Consider the following 19921-nt stretch of genomic DNA (forward strand, 5'->3'; position numbering starts at 1 on the left):
GAGGAAAAGAATTCAAAAATATGAGATGCTAAATCAAGAATATATGCCATAATTTTGAACCGTTTAATAATTTAGTACGTCAGCATTTGACTCTTTGACATACTATCTCATAATTTTGACCAAGTCAGTAGTCTGACATCTCAGTTTTTACTTGTCATGAGTATTTCTATCAAGAAAAAACTCTCACATCATTATTCCCTTTTGTAATATGTAGTTTAACTTAAAGATAACAAGGTACCATTATTTTTATTCCAATCATTATCAGAGTTTTCTATATGTAAAGCCCAATGCATGTTCACTGTATTTCCCCTGTGAACCTAACAAAGCTCCCCCAATGTAGTCCTTATACTCGCCTCATGGATATTAATATAGTGATCTATACTACATAAAATAAGACAACAGCTTTGTTTGACAACATGTTTTAGAAGTTTATTGCATACAGGTTTGTTGTTGTACACACACTCTGTTGGCATAAATAAAAAGTTATTCAATGAACAGGTGGCGTTGTATAAAAATTATAAATATATATAAGAAGGCACAGAGCTCCAATTTAGGCTCTGCATGGTGTCGTTTTAATACGGTGAAGGTGGATATGATTTCCTGTACTTGCTCTGCATCCAGACCCGGTGCATTGCAACTTTCTTTCCTCTGTTTACTTGAAGTCGTCTGTCCTCAAGATTTTGAATTTCTTCCAGTCCAGCATTGGAAAATAAACCATGAACCTCATCTGTAAAAATATATATAACAACACAGTCAGTAACCGGGGCTGCTGCCAGGGTTTTTGAAATACTAAGGTCATTATTTTTCCCCAGAATAAACTAAGAAATACCTTTGGTAAAGAAGTACACACAGGTTCCATCCCCACGAGTGTAGAAATTCTCAGATAAGCACCTTCCTGATTATGAGACATAAAAAAATAGATTAAATTTTATTAAATTGTTAAAAAAAATAATTCACATCTAGAATGAGAACATACAATAAATTAGGTAAAGCAGATAAAATTGGCTGTATTCAGGTGTGTGGTACTATTTCAATGCTCACCCTTCTTAAACCTGAGTTGCGAAAAGTCGTATCTCCCATAATCACGGAAGAGAAATATTCCTCCCTGTTTCAAGTATGAAGATAGTCTGTTCACCACTCCTTGCACTCTGTAAATAAAATATCAGTCAATGGAAGAATAATGTTGTATGACAGGATTGCAGCTAATAGACAAAATAGTGGCTATATGGGAATGTATTTATTAACAAACAGCCAAATGGGTAAAAAATTACAAGCTAAGTTGCCATATTTTACATGTTCTGTGCTGTTGTACAAATGTAAGTGCATTTGGTAATAGCCTAAAAATAAAAATAGAAATGCTGCCATTTCCTAAATGTCCAGCAAAACCACTGTCAAGTTATTATGTTGTATTCAGTGACATAATATAGTTAGATTTATATTGTAGTTTGTAATGATAATCAGACGAAGCATGGGGAGAGTGTAGGTGGGTTGGGGGTGTTGAGGGAGTTGTGGAGGGGTCTACAGAGGAGTCTGGCAGGTGAGAAATGGTATCAGGCTCTCCTTTGTCTGTTAGTCTCCACCTACCGCTCCGGATGAATGGAGGAGAGCACGAAGACTGCCAGAATAACATCCAGGCTCTGAGGAGGGAAGGGAAAGGAGGCCATCTCCTCACAAATGTCACGGACAAAGGCATGACACACAGAGCCATCGTAGTCTGGATGCTCCTGTATGATGGAAATAAAGTAGGCTAGATCCCAAATTGTTTCATAGTCACACAAAGAAACTTGCAGCTACTTTGAGTGTTTGTATAGAAACTAAAGTATCAAAAACATTTAATACTATTTCCAAATTTCACACGCATTGAAATGACTGATTTCCCCTTCCTTGCTTGCCATCACTTCTCACTTTTTTAGATTGGGATAAAATGTAGCTGTACTGTATGGCAATGAAATCTGATATAAATAATCCAATAAAGATACTGCAGAGGTGTGGCCTTGAGTCACATGACTTGGACTCTAATCAGACTCAAGTCAAAGAGATTTGCAACTTGACTTGGACTTTAACACCAATGACTCATGACTTTACTTGGTATTGAGCATTTCGATTAGATCATTCTTGATACCTTTCCCAAAGCCCAAAGATTAAAAAGTATGCGATTTTAAAAGTGCACCACAAATCGATTATTTTCCTGAATCATCTAACATTAACACTTACTAATCATTCAGATTGATCATTCCCAGCAAGTCGACCCTTAATTCCCAAGATCAACTTTGTTTGAACTAATTTAACAGCATCCAATCAAGCTGCAGGAGAGAACCATTGAGAACTTACATTACGTTACTAAATGCCAAAAAATTTGACTAAAATAGCATTTCATTTATGTATAAAAAATACACTGCAGTCAACAAGAAATTAAATTTAGTATGCAAAGCCTGCTGGTGGAAAATACAGGCAACAAACTCTATTGCATAATAGAGCAACAGACATTTAAAGCTGACTTGGAAAAATCATTTAATCTCAATCATGCAGTAAATCATGTTGCAAACCTTTTTTTCCTCATTAAATATTACAAGAAAAATCAACCAAGTTAGTTACTGGATTAAAAAAAAGATGTCTTTATCAAGGCAAGTTACAGAATATGACAATAAATGTATCCCCTTGTTTCAGGATAGAAACATATTAAAACAGATGAAGAAATTAAAGCCCTGTGCAAAATGCCTTCAACAAACTACCAGATTCTCTTTGCTGTTTCTTCACATTATAGGGTCAACTGGTTGATTTAGCTGTAGCTACTAGGCAGAGCTTTGAGTTAATCTGCAGAACTTTTAGCATTATAATAAATGAAATTAATGAATTACTTCATTACAAGTTAATGTAATCTGTCTAAATGTTTTATGACATGGTGGACTTAATCGTTTTTGACTGCAAAAACCCTGAACATTCAGTCCGCATGACCACAGGAAGTACTACTGCACTGGTAGTTTCACCTTAAATAGCTTTTGTTGGGTTTTTTTAAATATGTGATATTAGTATTGAGTTGAAGAAATGTACTAACCTCAAAGTTTATACTGTTTATGTTTATACCAAGAAATATTAGACGTGCTTACCTTGACCAGTTGAATGGCACATGTGGAGAAGTCACAGCAGTATAAAAATGCATCTGTTCCTCTGTGAAGCAGAACAGCCAATTTAACAACCTTTGACATATTACAAATAAAGTACAGCTGCAGCTTTCCCTTCACAAGGCTCTCATAATGATTATGCACCCAAGCCAAGCTTTTACATTTAATTTATTGCCAAACAAATAACTCCCTCACACTGTGTTGTACGCAAACACTTGCAATGATAAGAAATTTATTGGGAACAACGTTGCTGTACAGAGACGGATAAATAACCTGATGAAGGTCTCTGTTCTGCAATGTTGTTCCCAATAAATTTTTAATTATTGCAGGCATAGAAGATAGTGGGCAGGAGTTCTTTGTTCGACCATAGTTTGCCCATGGTCTTCTCCTACACACCTTTCTACTGACAAGTTTTGCTTTTTAGCCTCTATTTGTTGCCCATTGCCAAAAATTGTGCGAATGCATTCTCTGCCTTTCTGGGAAAACAAATGGACAGGATATTGCAGAAACAGGAAGTGGAAGGTGTTAACAGGCCTCGCTGGCAATGTTAAATTAGAGTCCTTTCTTTATGCTAACTGGTGCAGCATCCATTCAGAACATACCTATTCAGATTTGGCAGATTGCTCGGCTTGTAGTACTGCTGCTTGAAACTTTCTTGAGAACCACTTGTATAAAAAATTTCACACTCAATACTGCACGTCTTTGGGTTTTGAGCAATACACCAAGTCCCCAAACAGCTATAGATTTATTATGATGTTTCAATATGAAAAATATTGAATTAAGTTGCTATTCTAACTTTGCATTGCCCATAACAGACACAAAAGGCCTCCTAAGGCCCCTAACGATGGATTCACTCCGATTAAATGGCTACTAGAGGGATTAACATTCATCTTTACTGTTTTGCAAATGGTTCCATTTGTTTTCCAGGCTTTACATTTTTTAATTAAGCACTAAACTCAGAAGCCAATTTGATTTATTATGAGCAATCAAGCTAAAAACACCACCATTTTAAAATTAGTTTTGAAGTTCATCAAATCAGGACATTATGAACCAAACTACTAAATCCTTAAATTCTTTACTGAAAAAAAAACAGTCAAGTTGCAACTACTCAGGGTCAGAAACACCAGTGAAATACACTAATGACAGGTATTGATCTCCAAAAAGGCATATAAGTCGCTTGCTTTAAAAAAGCAACTGCGGTTATAAATTAGTGCATTGATTCATTTAGTGGAGGTATTTTGCCTGTGGGAATGTTATTTTTGTGCATGCTCGACTCAGTCACCATCGTGGTTATAAAGTAGTGCATGGATTAATTAATGGGAGTATTTTGAATGCTCCAAATTGTACCAAATTTTACATCCCACATCTTTGGGTACTGAACAATACACCCACCAAGTACGTTCCAGATCGGATGAGTGTTTCTCAAGATATGCAAAAGACACGCAGACCATAAAACACTCCTTGCTTTACAGTTAGTTAGATATAGGGAAAATATTAAAACGTTGCATAGAAACTCCCACTGAATACAACTTCTCACCACCGCTGCTGGTGGATCGAATACCTCCTCTTTTCCTTCCACACAACCGTCTTTACCCAGACTCTGATTTTAGTGCTGATATCTCATCAGCTATCCAAATAAATTACGCAATTTCAGAGCCACCTTCCAGGAATCTAAAGAAGTCTACAGAAGCGCAAAAGGGCCTTTTTCGTAGAGGACATTTTGACATGTCACAGCAGAAAAAGACAATGTGCAAAAAGGGTCAGGGTCCTGCTATTGTGCATGCTGGCTCACTTTCACACTGTCATGGCTTAATGGGACACTTGATTAGAACAGTGCCATTGTTAATGTTATCAGTATTGCCTGTGCCTTTCCTGCCATGATGAGTCAAGGTGTCTGCTGAAAAAATGTCCCATTTTTTGTACTTTGTAATGACATGCCCATTAAACCCCATCAGCTTTGACAAGTTTTTTACATTTGTTGCAGCTTGCATTTCAAATTCAGTATTTCAATTTTTTTAACTGACCCATCAAAACTGCACAAGCAATATGCAATTGTTTAAATCCTGCTCCTGTACATATAACAGTAATAATATGCTATAACATATCATTTATGATGAGCCACAATTGTGTGTTAATTGAGGATATATAGCTGGATATTCTCATATAAGTATTATAAAAAAATAAATGATTAATGAGACAGTATTTTACTGGCCATTATTTTGTGAATTTTAAATGTTCTGCTTCTGTAAACATATAATCCACTGAAAACTGACATGATCCACATTAATGACACTGAAATACTTAAGTGGAAAATATGAAATGATCTCAAATATTACTCACTTTATGGATTCAACAATGGGAAATACACTGTTACCCACGCCGCACCCAACCTGTAAAGACAAAAAAAATGTGTTGATGTTTGTTGAATGAAACATGCCAGTGCAAATTAATTGTAAGTAATAAACAATGAGTCTTATTTTCCTGTGATTACAAGCTAATGTAAACACAGTAATGGATATTCTATTCATTGTTTGCAAATAGATGCCCCTAAATCAGGCATGTCAAACTGGTCCACAGGGGGGCCAGTGTGGCTGCAGGTTTTTGTGCCAACCAACCAAGAGCACACAGTTTGACCAATCAACTGTCTGAAGACGGAGATCAGTTGATTAAATGAGTCAAGTCTGGTGTGCTGCTACTTGGTTGGAAACAAAACCTGCAGCCACACCGGCCCCCCTGTGGACCGGTTTGACATGCCTGCCCTAAATCTTTCACACTGGACTTTTAATGCTTTAAGCATAGCAACTTATAGCCTAATAATATCATGATTGTGTAATGGCCCACATGCAACAGTCTATATTAGAACAATCCAAATAAAAATCAATAAATGTGAGTTTTGAAAACCTCCAAGATCCTGAAAGATGCATGCTGGCCGGGGAAAGCAGTACTCTGTGCAGCAGCTTCATTTTTCCCTGCTGCTCCTTGACAGGACTCCTGCTGACTGGGGGTGTCTGTATTCCTGTGATGGTGTGTGGGGTCTTCGTGTTGCTGCTGTGTGTTCTCTGTGTCTGTGCTGGATCCGGCAGGTTGTGGGTATGACACCTGTAGACACCTGTTTGTGGCTTGACTTTGTGCACCTGAAGGAAGCAGTTCTGGGAACTCTAAAAACAACCACTTGCGATCTTTAAAGAACTTATCCTGGTGCATCTCGTAAAACTTGTCCCAGTATTGGCAAGCTTCTGTGTCAAATTTACCTGTGTTGAAGAGATTTACCAGGAAGAATTTTTACTTGCCTAGTAAAACAAATCTAACTTGAAAAAATATTTTTGCGAGACAAATGTTCTTGCCTTGTTCTTCTAAAGGAATTTGTATAGAGGAATTTTCTTCTGCCCTCTGCCGTGCGTTTTCTTTGTCCTCTTCTGTCCATTGCACGTGATCCCTAAAAAATAAAAAATTGCAAAAGCAATTGTTGGTACATCTGTTCAACTAAAGTCACTCACAAACTTTATCTGATTAGAGAAAATATAAAATATTCTAACACATAGATCCATTGTTGTGTTTTGAAGTTGATCAAAACTGTCTTAAATATAACCCTAAATTTCAGCTCAGCGTTGTGAACAGCAGGCACACCTACAATGTAATCTATATAAAAGGCATATGAAAAAGGGTGACAAATTAAAGGTTTACTACAGAACATCACTGACCACATGTTGTGCTTAAACATGTCATCAGGATTGGTCAGAATCCTTGAACCCAGTGGAGCTGAAGGTCTTCCTCCTGTGCTCTTTAGTCTTCTTGAGGACCATCTGCTGAAAACTTTAGCCAGTTTGGCTGCAGAGAAGCTTCGCAGTCTATGCATTTACTCTGTAAAAATGCACAAGAGTTACAACATGAGAGGTGAAGCTATTTATTGCAAACAAATGATTGTTCTACACAAGGCTGTAATGTCTGTCCCTACCAGAAAAAAAAATTAAATTTGAAAACTAATTGCTGCTATCAATTGCATCAGGAGAAATCTATTGTGAAGTGTACGGACAACACCACAATCATCGGCCGTATTACAAACAACGATGACAGTTCCTACGGGGAGGAAGTCACACAGAGAACAACCTACTGTTAAATGTCATTAATACCAGGGAGCATATTGTTGATTTTTTAGAATTTTTTTCATTTTTAAATCTTCTACCTTTTTAATTTATGTTTTACCTCTTTTATTTCCTTTTTTTGTGGATTTATTGCTTTTATATTTTCTGTTGTTGTTGGTTTTGGTCTGTTCATTGTATTATTTTATATTGACATTATGCGTCCTTTATTTCTTATTATTTGTCCTCTACTTTTAATTTTATTCTAACTCTACCCTAGTTTCTTCTCACTTACACAAGGCTGTGATGTCTGCCCCTAGTTGTTGTATCGCTGTCTGTACCTGTCTATCCCGTTTCTGCTTTTCTTTGTTAGTTCCATTCTGTTCTAAGTGGTGCTATATAAATAATAATAATAATAATAATACATATAATAATTATTATTATTATCAAGGACTATATCTTCTGACTTATTTTTAGTTTCTTATGCAAGCTCCATACATGAGTAAGTAAACTACTTTTTTTACAAGAAAAAATAATTAATGGGAGCTAACCAATACAGTCAAACAATGTAAAGTAAGATTATTTTTCCCGACCTTAAGGCTAAATAAAACTATTTGTTATGCTTCCTGGTCAACATGCCAACGGTCGGGAGGGCGCTAATGTTTAAAAATGGAAGCCGCGTGCCATAATTCCTGTAGTAGAAGAAGAATCTTGTGAAAACTACAAACATGGAGCAGCACACGGACAGCTAGCATGGTAACTTGACTTCCCTATAATACATCCATGCTTTTTTACTGCTGATATCCCTTCAGCGTTTTGCTTCTGTACGACTATCACGTTCAGCTAACATAAGGTCATACTAAACGAACAAACGGCGTTTGAACGAAGGAGCTAAACGAGATATCGATGATTTAGTTCACCGGTGCTAACTTTTGTTAGCGTTAGCTGTCAACTAAAAACCGGCTAACGTTAAATCCAGTGAGGAGGTTCAGTGGTCTTCTTGATACCATGGAGCTGAGTGAGGGGCTCCAACGTTATCGCTACCTCGGACTGTAAAACCACGCAGCCCTTACCTGACTCTGACTGAGCTCTCGAGGTCAGCTCTGGTTGTTGTCTCCTGACATGCTACCACACAGTCCCGCTGTAGGAACAAGAGCCACCTGCTGATGGCGCCGCACCGGAGAAAGGGAGCCGGTAACAGCACCGCGCTGCTGGTCCGGAGGAGCACAGGCATCAGGGAGGCTGGGACTCTGATCAGACACAACATGAAGGTCCTGAGAGGTATCATGCTACAGGTACTGGAAAAAAATAGGCTATTAGGTATTCGTTTTTAGCTAACTACTTCAAATAAATGTTTTAGTCACTTATATCTTCTTTACTGTTATGTTGCAGGACAACAGGGGTTTCATTAAAGCATGGAGCAAGACCTCAAAATCCACAATAACTTACGAGAATGGTAAAATCTACTTTGAAAATTACCAGAACTGCTACAGCTGGTGAGTGAAGATAATTTCTATGAGTTATTTTCAGACTTCAACACACATATAGCACTGAATAACACAGATAAGTTACAGATGGTTTTTTGTTTGCTTGTTTGTTTTGAAAAGGCATAATTCAGTTATCCACGTGGAGAAGTTGCGATTCAATAACTGAAAATGGGAAAAATCATGGGGTCCCTTCTTGTAACACTTGGACTGAACCCACCTTTATGGATATATAGCTCACGACTTTCCTTTCTGTATTTTGATCATGTATTTATTTTGTCTACACCACCCCTGGTTAGTGTGCACAGTAGCTTCTGGTATAAGCTTGTGTCCTTTGCACACATGGTTATGATGGACTGCGTAGTTAACGGTAACTTCTCCTGGATGTGTGTGTATGTCTGGGTCTGTGTGTGAGTGTGTGTGATTTTTTTTTCAAGTTTTCTGTCTTGATTTATATGTGGTTTATGTCATCATAGCTTGTCAATAGAAATGATAATAAAATGCCATACAAAAGTCACATAATATGTAAGTAAAGTAATATATCTCTGAAGAAATCCAAATCTGAGAAGCGACTGACAGCACTGAGACATGGATTATTTACTCACAAACATAAAGCAATAATTCCTCACAAGGATTTAATCTGAGACCTCGCAACTCATGAAAATCATGAAAATAGGGTTGCAACAGTATGATAATTTCACACATAAAGGAGAGGGACATACAACTTTAAATGGTTGTGGGCTATTTTGTATTTATTTTAAATACCCCCTAACAGGGTTTAACAGAAATCATCACCTGATCTTCAAATTTCCGACATTCATTGGACACAGTGAGCATGACAAAAGCAAACATAATCAAAATGACATTATTTTCCACATCTTGTTTAAAATTGTATGGCTATTTAAGGTCATGTGTTTTTCCCGTCACTCAGGGAGACTCAAGTAAAAATATTTGTGGCCTCAGGGAGTGGCAAACTTAAAATTAAAAAAAGAAGTCACACCCTAGCCACCTCCCTCCTCTGATTAATAAAGTACAATCCCCTCATGGCAGGCCTTGTCACTCTTCATGTATAACTTGCCAGATAATTTTTTTACCCAGTTCATTAAGGTCATCAAACAAATTAAAATTGTATGTTGTCATGTTTATGTACACAGCATTCACATTTAAAAATGTAAGGAAGACTGACAGCTGACAACAGAATAAATGGTTTAAGCTCTGACATTAGTGATTACATTTTCTGGTTTCAGTGTTCATTCAGCACCTCAAGCTCTATACAAACTGCCAAAGAGGTCTAAATTGGAGAAATTTGAAGATGCCTTGCTGTGTCAAAGCCCGCTGGTAAGTGAACACACCTTTTTCTTTGTTTTATTACTTAATTTTCAATGACCAGATTTTAAAAAACCATATTCTGACTGTTTAATGTGTCTTATTTACAGGACAGAACATTAGCCTTCCCCTCGGATCATAAACCCAGCCTCTTGGCTTTGACAGCCAATAACTGGCTCTATCGTCTTTCAGCCGAAACGGGAGAAGAGCTGCAGAAAGTTTACCTCTCTTCAAACCACAAGTTCAGGTATCTTCAACGCTCTGAGCTCTCTCAGTTTTGGTTTATTTAAAAACATTTTAACGTTATTCTGTTGTTTTTTTTTGTTTTTTTTGGTAGATATCTTGGCTGGGATGTTTCTCAAGAGATGTTTTACGTCAAATCTGTTCAAAACAAAGAAACGTCTTTAGAACGACAGGTGAGTTTCTTTTGTTAGTTGTAGTGCCCTGCTAAAGAGTGACGGGTCAAATTATTAAGGGTGGTAAAGTATAGAATCTTGTTGTGCATTTTGATAGTTGCATTATATCAGTTTAGGAAAATGGACATAAAATCATATTGGTTTTGGAATTTGGGTATCACCAGTCAAGGGCTGCAACAAAAAAGAAAGCTCAAGGTAATGTATTTGAAATGCTAATTTCGTCCAAAAAACCAAAATATTCAATTTACCATGATCAGGAAATCATAGAAAAACAATGAATCCTTACATTTGAGAAGCTGAAACTAGTGAAACTTCTGCACTTTGTTCAATCAATCCCTCTACTGGTTTCTAATTCAGTTTTTTTTGTGGATTTTATCAATTGTCTAATCAATTATTTAATGCCCGTCCAAGGAAGAGATCTTTGTTGTGGAAAAGAAATGAACTTTTTTTTTTTCTTTTTCTTTAAATTCTCAGGCAGGTATCACTCGGGATACAGTCATGCACCTGGCCATCTTTCATGTTTTTCCCTTACAAATTGTGGGCATTTTGGAGATCAGCAAAAAAGTAAGCAGATTTGTTTTGTATGGTGTTTTCATCAGATGTGCCTGCGGGAGTAATGCATCATCGACAAAATTTAACTCTTATCTTTTCAGGTGTTTGGAAATGGCGTTACTGACGTTGTTTTGTCTCAAGGTGTCCTTGTGGTGTCTTATAGCAACAAGTCAGTGAAGCTGTACAGCTTTGAGCGCATCATCCAAAGTGTATGTCTTTTTGTTTTATTTTTATCCTGAAAGAGTTTCCAGCACACTGTTGAGCAGGCCTAATACATACAAAATTCTTACCATGTTTGAAGCTTTTATGGAAGTTGAATGAAGCTTCGAATGTCTGTCAGCATATTTTGACGTCATGGACTTCACAGTGCTCAAAGCTATTGGAAATGTTAAGATTGCACGAGGTGGAAACAATCCTACACAGCCACAACTGGGATCTAATTTTACAAATCAAATTAGTGTAGCTTAATCCTCATCTGCAAATGTGCAGAAACATTTTGATTTAGAATTTGAATGTCAACATTATGAATTAACCTTTGAATTATTTGGTATCACCCTAAATATTCACGTATTAAATGTTTTACTGTCCTTCTCGCTCATCTTGCTGCTTACAGCTCTGCGTATCTAATAAATATTTTCTGTTTACAGTACTTGACCGAGAAGTTAACACTTGGAAAGCGGAGTTCACTCCTTGAAGGCAAAACGGTGGGGGATGCTCCGTTTGGTATCCCAGTAAACATTCAGATCACAGGTGAGCCCTTTATGAAGGCAGACAGATGGCATCTTTGTGTTAAAGATTTAGTGGAGAGCTACATGGCCACTGTGAGCAGGGATGTTTTTCATCACAAAGTAAACGTGATAGTTTTTTTTTGTTTGTTTTATTTCACAGATTATCCTCCAGTGCTTTTTGAGGTATCATGCGCAAATAACTGTGTCCAGATTGGAGGCTACCCGTGGCACTACATCTACACACCGCCGCATAAAAAAGACAAGGGCACTCATCACATCTGCTCACTCATGGACAGCACAATGGTGAGTTTAAAGAATCCGTTTAACAGGGCACCATCACTTGATGTTTTCTTGATGTTTTCATAACAATTGGGGAATCTGAGTACAAAATGTAGCATATCCTCGGCTATGATGGATAAATATCCCCAATCTTTGTCTGTGATAGACCACCAAATTGGTCAGAGCTTATTCGAAGTGTCAGGGTAAGAAGGGCCACAGATGTTTCTGACAGTCTTTGTTTCTAGCTGCTGGGCAGAGCAGGATAGCAAAAACCTGTAATCACTATTCGAACCCCATGAAGTGGTCTACTTTGGTGCAGATCCCTTCTGCACATGTATTACAAGTTTTTCTGCATTGTTCCAGATTTAGTGCTTTTGATGACACTGTTAGTTCTTACCAGAGACAATTTTCAGCAACTAAGGCTGCAAAATAAATTGTGTTGAGAAACCTAAAATCACCTTTAAGCTGCCACAGTTACAGATAAAGGAGAAATACATTTGCGGTATTATTTTAAAATGTACCAGAAGCAGTGCTTTTAACAACCGCTATTAATGTCTGCAGTGGTTAAGTGGTTAAACAATAGTTTGGGTGGAGTACCATTTGAATAGGCCTTGCCTTTCCCACAATAGTGCATAAACAGATTTTTGATGATTCACAGACTCTAAAGTCCAAAAATCCAGTTGCACATCACAAAACAAACTTGTCAGTAGATTACCTCCTGGATGCAAATCCTCCTGTGTAACAGTATATATTGTACAATATTGTATATATGCTGATAGTTAGTTAGTTATGTGTTCATTTCATTTTCAATTGCAGTTTTCTTGAGACGTGACGCTTTTTCATTTCATGATATTAGGCAGTAAATGGAATACAAAACATGAACTGCTGCTCTTTAGAGAGTGATGGGATCTTCTTCCACCCTGACGATTCAGGAAGAATCATTCATGTTGGACCTGCCAACATTAAGTGAGTACCACAGTCAACTTTTACTTAACAGAGTTGTTGTACGTGTGTAAATGTATTATGATAAAGGAATCTTGAAGAATTCCTATCACTCAGCTGCAATGTCAGTGTATGCTAAACTGTGCTCGTTACCTTGTTACCTTATACTGGACTTTTTTTCCACGAAGTATCCTGAAAATCCTTCAAATGACCAGTGGTTTGCAGTCAAAGGTAGTTGAGGATTTCTCTATGAAAACCCATCGAAACAACAATGTAAGTTTAAATCTTTAATCCGTGCAGACTTAAGTTGACGTGATGATGATTCAGCCTCATGTTTGTGTCACATGTGCACTATGACACTAGTCAGTTAGTGTTGGTGTGGTTAAAGTTTCTGCTTTCCCTCGACTGCAGCCTACCTCACAGGTGACTGTCACGTCTTCGGGCCGCACAGTGAAGAGAAGATTTCATCAGCTGGATGACGACCCAGATCAAGAGGTACCAAAGTAGTAACGCTTGAATTATTTATCAAGTGTCTCTGCAAAGAAAAAAAGAGCTGTTTTTATCTAAAGAAGACAGAACAGTACAGTACAACTAAATATTATAGTTAAATATGGTGTACATAAAATACATATACTGTACACTCTTTTTGGAAGCCAGGAAGCAAATCCAGTCTCAAATATTTTTTTGCTGCTAACTGTCTTTATATTCTATGTTTTTTTGTTATTGTCATCAATTTTCATTAAAACACCAAAACCAACAATTAATTGATCCTATTAACAAGTATGGGTCTTTATATGGGATTTGTATAGAGTCGCCAGCCCTCTACTTTATTCAAACAAATAATTTCCCCAAAATCTATGAATTAAGTCTAAGGTATAACAGCAACACAACATCAGATGTGCCAAAACCACAACTTGATAGAAGGCAAAAACACTTAAGAATAAAGGATAAGCAGGTTACACTACGGCTAATTCTGGAGTTTATAAAAAGCTTTCGGAGCACCTAGGTTTTTTATCACCTTCCAGTTGGAAACACATAAATATAGCATCTCCATCATTTTCAAGTCCTCAGGCCACAGAACGAGTTTCTACGGTAATCCTCGCTTTGAGTTTGATCAAGATCAGACCAGCAGTGACTGATACACCACCAGAGATGCAGACTACCACAGTTATAGTCAAATAATACTGGTTCAAAATGAAAGGGTCAGACATCATTGTTGGGTTTCAAAGATCAGCATTTTCTTCATCAGACCTCTGAAGGAGTGCTTGCAAATATACGTTATTCACAGTTAAGAAAGTTTAGGATTACAGTTTGATTTCTTCCATAAATTTTACTGTGCCTGTTGTTTAAAGAGACTGTAAGTAGCAGGATAGGAGGCTTATGTACATATTGAGAAAAATGGACCTTTGGATTTTACAGACTTTCCGTATGGTGGAATATGAGGATGAGCTGGACCTTCTGGCAGTGGTGGTAACTAATGGTGAGGAGGGAGAAGGCAGAGCCCAAATCCGACTGCATGACAACCAGAGCGGGCAGTTACTGCGGACAGTTGATCTGGTTGAACCTTGGGACGAGGTGGGTGACCTGAGATAACATGACGTTAAGATGAAGTGTGTGTTTGCATCTTTGATTCATTTGTTTTCTTATGTTTTGTTTCAGACTTACCGACATGAGCTGTTCTTCGACAAAGACACAATTGTTCATATTGAACAGAAAAACACTAATTTCTGCTGCCATGTTTACAAACTCCAGGCTGACAGAAAATAAGTAGTGTTTCCTTTTTAAGATTTTGTGAATATTTGTTTACAAATTGTATTGTACAAGTTTTCTGCAACACTCAGAATGATGTTTTTCAGATCTGGATTACTTTTTAATTATTACTTTTGTGTTAATTACATTTAATAAACATTTTTGGTGATTTAATTCACATTTAAGTCACATTTTTCTAAGACTTTTTCACTTAAATTAAAATTGTATTTTCAAAGTTACTCTGGATTTCTGCCTCCTTCTGTGTTTCCATTATGCCCATCTGGACTGTGAAGGCTCATGCACACCTTGAATTTCTTGTAGACTGTTGTGTTTGAGAAAATGTCCAAATGAAAGAGAAGAGAGAATTCCCACACAAGGTCCTTTTCCTTGCAATAAACTTAATCATAGAAATAAGACGTTTCAATCCTTAGTCCTTCATTAGTAAAGTAGAGTGCTTTGAATTTCTAAAATAATGTTTGTTGCAACTAAAAGGTCAGTGTGCAGGAATAATCTCTTCTCTCTAAATCATGTCCATTCAAATATTAAGATATTCAAAGTTGCTGCCATGTATCATATGCGTGATCAGAATTGTGCATTTTTGGCTATTTGCTTTCACAACCCACTGTTTTAATGTTAGTGTAGCCCATAAATAAGGTGGCACGAACTGACTATTCAATCTAAGTTACAAGTTTTATATTAAGCTACAGATGGACCCAAATGTAGGGCCCTTGGTAAACATTTTTCCCATTTTTCTCCCCGCTGCAACACCTGAGAACAGGAGCCCTCTTTTCCAAGTGTGCTGAGTTGTTATCACAGCAAAATAAATAAAAAAACAACAAGCAGAAAGTTAAAAAAAAAAAATACAGTAATGATGGGCAAAAACACTAATTAAAGAAGCTTAAGTTATCCAGTAACGAAAGAAAACTGACAGTGCATACTTGTAAAAACATAACTTCTAAGTATTACTCCACTCAGTGCGTCAGTCATGAGCACTGTCATAAGAACATGCAGCCAACACCTGACAATAATCATCAGGAAATATGTTTGTCAGACAACATACAACGCAAAATAACGACTTTTCATTGTATTTATCTGGTCCCAGAATCTTCTGTAACCACGTTACAAAACGTGTTTCCTCCAAACATATGCGCCGCCGTGGATCATGTGACCGAGGTCCCTCCTCGCCACTTGAAGTTGTTGTAGTTGTGAAAACAGCTGTTCCGGTCAAGTCTCTCCGTGCTGCTGCTGCTGCTGCTTCTCAACAGACCGACTGACTGCGATGGAGAAGTCGATCCAGGTCCTGGTCGCTCTGTGTGCCGCCGCCGCCGCCGTCGGTGTTGTCGCCATAATATTCGTGCTAAGATGGGTTCTCCATTATAAAGAAGGTTTAGCCTGGGATGGAGGACTGGCTGAATTCAACTGGCATCCGGTCTTAATTGTCATCGGGTTTATTATCTTGCAGGGAACAGGTGAGAGGAGTCTATCTTTTTAAGAGGATAAACAGGATGTGGGTGTTTTTTTTTTGAAAATATATGTAAACAACTGAAAGAAACTACAGCTAAAGGCCAAGTTACACAAGGCTCTTTTTTTCAAGGATCTCAGGGGGGAGGTGACTTCTGATAAGTGCGCAATTATAAAAGATTCCAACAACCAAACCTCCAGTGAAAATTTGGCCATTTAGAAGTGCTGACTTTCAGCTGACTTCAGCTCACAAATACGGACATACGATGTAAAGTGAATAATTTCTGAGTTATAATAAGGCTTATCAACATATTGCAAATTGTTGTCAGGAATGAATGAATAAATGAACACGTGGCGTGTAGTCTTTGCCAAAAATTGATAAAATGACTGAAGTAGAGTTTCCTTTAAGTTGTTGCCATCACTAATCCTACACCTGTCATTTATTCAACTTTAAAGGGGAATTGCACCCATTTTCAGAATTCATATATGTTATTCACACACACCTGTCCTGCCGGCTGCCCTGTTTTTACAGACACTATTTCAGCCTTTTTACTACCTCCATGGCAGCTGAAAGGGAGGACTACTCTGTTCCCCTTTTCCATGATTGTACCTTATACAGAGAATGGTGAGGCAGCATAACGGTGCGATATTCACTTCTACATCAGGCAGTGTATAAGTGGCTATTGTCTAAGGAGCTGCTCCAGACGTTTTACCTCATGACATTGCAAGTTTGAGACTTTCTACTCTGGTTTCTGGCTTTGACAGAGAATAACTTGTGCTCTCAATTATGGATTGAATTTAGGCCATAGAAATAATATGTTGGAATTCTTCATTTAGTTGGTGTTCCCCTTTATTAAGCATGTGTGCATTATAGCCTATATGAAAACCATTTTTAATATTCACCAAAAAAATGCATCATAGTTCCAGTATGAATTGTTTGAATGACTCTCAGTTACCTTGTCTTGTAGCCATCATTGTCTACAGGCTCCCCTGGACCTGGAAGTGCAGCAAACTGATCATGAAGTTCATCCACGCAGGCTTGAATTTACTAGCCTTCACTCTTGTGGTCATATCTCTGGTGGCAGTTTTTGACTTCCACAATGCTGCCAAAATCCCCAACATGTACAGTTTGCACAGCTGGCTGGGCCTGATAGCAGTCATACTGTACTGTCTACAGGTAAATAAACTCTATTCTTTTTAAACAATGTAAAGCAATGGATAGTAAACAAAGGCCAGGTTTTTGGTTTTGCAGTACTAATATTGTTCTAATACTAATATTGCTATTAGAAATAACAAGTTTGAAACTTTGCACCTAAATGACCGTTGTTGTTGCATGATTAATACCTTTATGATATTTACTAATCTTTCATGGAACTATGGTCTGGTTAAAAACAATACATATAGAGCAGGGAGTATGTCTTACGCAATGAAAAACAACTTCTGGTGTTTTCTAAAAATGCCAAGTCATAGTGAATAACAATCTCATTTAGTACAATATCTGATGAAGTGGATGTCTTTTTCTCCTTCAACGAGCAGCTTGTTCTTGGAGTTGGCATGTACTTGATACCAATTACACCTGCATCCTGGAGAGCAGCATTTATGCCTGTCCACGTCTACAGTGGTCTTTTAATCTTTACCAGCGTGATAGCTGTGGCACTCATGGGCATCACTGAGAAACTCATTTTTGGACTGTAAGTATTTAAAAAAAAACAAAAAACAAAAGCTCTTAATAGTTTGCAAAAAGTCTACAAACCAGATGAGCAATGTTAATGTGCTGCTGAAGAGTGAGCATACCTTAATGTTTTTGTTATTCTTCATTAAGGAGCAACCCAAAGTACAAGGACTCTCCCCCAGAGGCCATTTTCGTGAATGTCCTGGGACTCCTCCTTGTGGTTTTTGGAGCTCTTATCCTTTGGATTGCCACTAGAACATCTTGGAAACGCCCCAGCGACCAGATCCCACATATTCTGCATACCAACGGGGGAGGTGAGGACAGCAGCAAAGTTGGTCCAACTATGTCTCAGCTGTCTGTTGGAGCTGATGCTGAGCCCTGTTGGGACGTCAGGAGGAGGAGCAACAAATTAGATGAGCAGGATAACTGATTACAAAATAACCGGCTCAGGCGGATACTGTCTTCAGTGTTGAATGTATGTACACCAAGTTTACACTGGTCAGAAAAAGTCAAGAGGAGGGAATCTATTTTTGCTGGTCTTTTAAAACATAGCTTTCGCTCTTGCACCTTATAGTATATAGTATAGTATTTTGTTAGTATTTTGCTGTTTCTCAAACATGTATTGTTGTAAGAGCAAGTAAATAATGGTGAGCTTTATAACAAGATTTAGATGCAGCAGCAACAAACTTTATTGACATACACTGTACAAGTTATGACAAAGTTTTTTATTCTGAATTCTTTGTATTCTGATATCTGGGTTTTTTTGAATATGATTCAGTACCTTTCTACATTTTACAATAAATATTTGCAACTTCTAAGATCACGCAGTCCTTAAATATTTAGAAATATATGCACAGAGGTGAGGAATAATATTCTTGCCATTAAACACTATCAGTAAGTATTATAAGCATCAGTTTGTGGTTGTTGTTGTTGTTACCACATTAACCATTAAGAGTTCTGGTTTCATGTCACTGTTTTATATGAATGCCTTTCAAAGATATTATCAGAATCAGATATATTTTATCGATCTCCGTGGGGAAATTGTGATTTGTTACAGTTGCTCTGATTTATAGCAGAATTATGAGAAAGTAGTAATAAGCAGTATGAAAATAAGAAGTCTGTGAAATATAAAAAGAAAAATGTTTAACACTAGTATGCAAAATACTAAGAATATAAAATATGTATAATATGCTAAGTATGTAAAGTGTGTAACAAATGTGGAAATGTGTGTGTTATACTACATTACAATATGTAGTATGCAAAGTTTCAATATTGGAACTTTCATTCACAATATGAACCACCAAAATTAACGACTAAACCCAAATACTCATCTGCACAATACTGAGGAAGCCTGTTTGAGTTTCAAGTTCTCCGTCAGGCATGCCCAAGGTCCGGCGGGGGGGGGGGCAGTCGAGGCCCTCTAACTGTTTTTACACAGCTCTCAGCTCGTTGTTCAAAATATATGTGGACCCACACATTACTGGTTAACGAAGCCAGATCAGTTTGCATTTTTCTAGTTCACCTCACGATGGCAGGACTATCAAGCAATTCGTACACATGCTCAGAACTACACAGGCGGGACTATGTGTATTTTCAGACACAGACAAAAAAACAAGCAAAGAAATGGTAACTTAACAGCAGACATTTCCTGCTAGGTAGCGGACATGGCCACAGAAAAGTTGGGTATCACAATTTTATGTTTTGTGATAGTGTTTTTGAGAATCATCACAGTATGGATTTTTAATCAATAGTGTACATGTTCGGTTTAACGCCCTGACTGCTAGAAAGCAGTGCTGTAATCTGTCTCCAGTCATATGACTCTACTATTTCAACCTAATAACGTTTTCCTAATCTATTACAGGGGTTGTGATAAATATAGATCCTTGTGTTCTGACTACATTAACAAAGGAACGTTTTTATACTCAAATTTTATGCATATGGTGGAGTGGTCTATCTGACAGTTTTCCTTAAAATTAGATTTAAATAATAACACAATATTTTGCCTTGCTTACAGTATTACAATATTTCACAATATGTTGAATCATAACTTGTGCCGTGGTATGTGTTGAATCGCCAGATTCTTGCCAGCAAATTTCCTCATTTGTTTGTTT

The 19921-nt window shown here is 37.4% G+C and overlaps 3 protein-coding genes across 5 annotated transcripts; 2 read left to right on the plus strand and 1 right to left on the minus strand.

Annotated features, from left to right (window-relative positions):
• Positions 1 to 445: 445 nt before the first annotated feature.
• On the minus strand, positions 446 to 8343 carry mettl8 (methyltransferase 8, methylcytidine). The gene is made up of 10 exons (XM_042495183.1): positions 8275 to 8343; positions 6824 to 6983; positions 6467 to 6558; positions 6024 to 6373; positions 5463 to 5512; positions 3108 to 3168; positions 1585 to 1724; positions 1042 to 1148; positions 830 to 895; positions 446 to 727 (listed from the first exon to the last, which is right to left on the minus strand). Exons 2-10 carry the CDS (start codon positions 6976 to 6978, stop codon positions 573 to 575), a joined length of 1176 nt encoding a protein of 391 aa, XP_042351117.1. The 5' UTR covers positions 6979 to 6983; positions 8275 to 8343; the 3' UTR covers positions 446 to 572.
• dcaf17 (ddb1 and cul4 associated factor 17) lies at positions 7921 to 14791 on the plus strand. Of its 3 annotated transcripts, none has more exons than XM_042495180.1 (15): positions 7921 to 7957; positions 8338 to 8496; positions 8594 to 8697; positions 9933 to 10023; positions 10122 to 10258; positions 10349 to 10427; positions 10902 to 10991; positions 11081 to 11188; positions 11627 to 11729; positions 11868 to 12010; positions 12843 to 12952; positions 13117 to 13201; positions 13340 to 13423; positions 14348 to 14503; positions 14588 to 14791. In XM_042495180.1, the coding sequence occupies exons 1-15, from the start codon at positions 7955 to 7957 to the stop codon at positions 14693 to 14695; spliced, it is 1560 nt and encodes a 519-aa protein (XP_042351114.1). In that variant the 5' UTR covers positions 7921 to 7954; the 3' UTR covers positions 14696 to 14791. The 3 variants fall into 3 exon arrangements, with proteins under 3 accessions (XP_042351114.1, XP_042351115.1, XP_042351116.1); XM_042495181.1 differs by having other exon boundaries at positions 8349 to 8496; XM_042495182.1 differs by lacking the exon at positions 11081 to 11188.
• A 1065-nt stretch (positions 14792 to 15856) lies between these two features.
• Positions 15857 to 18628, plus strand: LOC121949270 (plasma membrane ascorbate-dependent reductase CYBRD1). Its single transcript, XM_042494915.1, has 4 exons — positions 15857 to 16146; positions 17107 to 17315; positions 17675 to 17829; positions 17961 to 18628. Exons 1-4 carry the CDS (start codon positions 15957 to 15959, stop codon positions 18238 to 18240), a joined length of 834 nt encoding a protein of 277 aa, XP_042350849.1. The 5' UTR covers positions 15857 to 15956; the 3' UTR covers positions 18241 to 18628.
• Positions 18629 to 19921: the final 1293 nt, after the last annotated feature.

This window comes from Plectropomus leopardus, chromosome 10 (genome assembly GCF_008729295.1).
Source record: "Plectropomus leopardus isolate mb chromosome 10, YSFRI_Pleo_2.0, whole genome shotgun sequence".
Classification (NCBI taxonomy): Eukaryota; Metazoa; Chordata; class Actinopteri; order Perciformes; family Serranidae; genus Plectropomus; species Plectropomus leopardus.

Excerpts from the sequence above, each read along its gene's own strand:
- mettl8 (XM_042495183.1), bottom strand. The coding sequence starts at position 6,978 with ATGCATAGACTGCGAAGCTTCTCTGCAGCCAAACTGGCTAAAGTTTTC. Across the intron at positions 6,374-6,466 it reads AATTCCTTTAGAAGAACAAG|GTAAATTTGACACAGAAGCT; the intron begins GCAAGAACATTT and ends TCTTCAACACAG. Across the intron at positions 3,169-5,462 it reads CCCATTGTTGAATCCATAAA|AGGAACAGATGCATTTTTAT; the intron begins GTGAGTAATATT and ends TCTGCTTCACAG.
- dcaf17 (XM_042495180.1), top strand. Across the intron at positions 10,259-10,348 it reads TCTTCAAACCACAAGTTCAG|ATATCTTGGCTGGGATGTTT; the intron begins GTATCTTCAACG and ends TTTTTTTGGTAG. Across the intron at positions 10,992-11,080 it reads TTTTGGAGATCAGCAAAAAA|GTGTTTGGAAATGGCGTTAC; the intron begins GTAAGCAGATTT and ends TTATCTTTTCAG.
- LOC121949270 (XM_042494915.1), top strand. The coding sequence starts at position 15,957 with ATGGAGAAGTCGATCCAGGTCCTGGTCGCTCTGTGTGCCGCCGCCGCC. Across the intron at positions 16,147-17,106 it reads TATTATCTTGCAGGGAACAG|CCATCATTGTCTACAGGCTC; the intron begins GTGAGAGGAGTC and ends CTTGTCTTGTAG. Across the intron at positions 17,830-17,960 it reads GAGAAACTCATTTTTGGACT|GAGCAACCCAAAGTACAAGG; the intron begins GTAAGTATTTAA and ends TTCTTCATTAAG.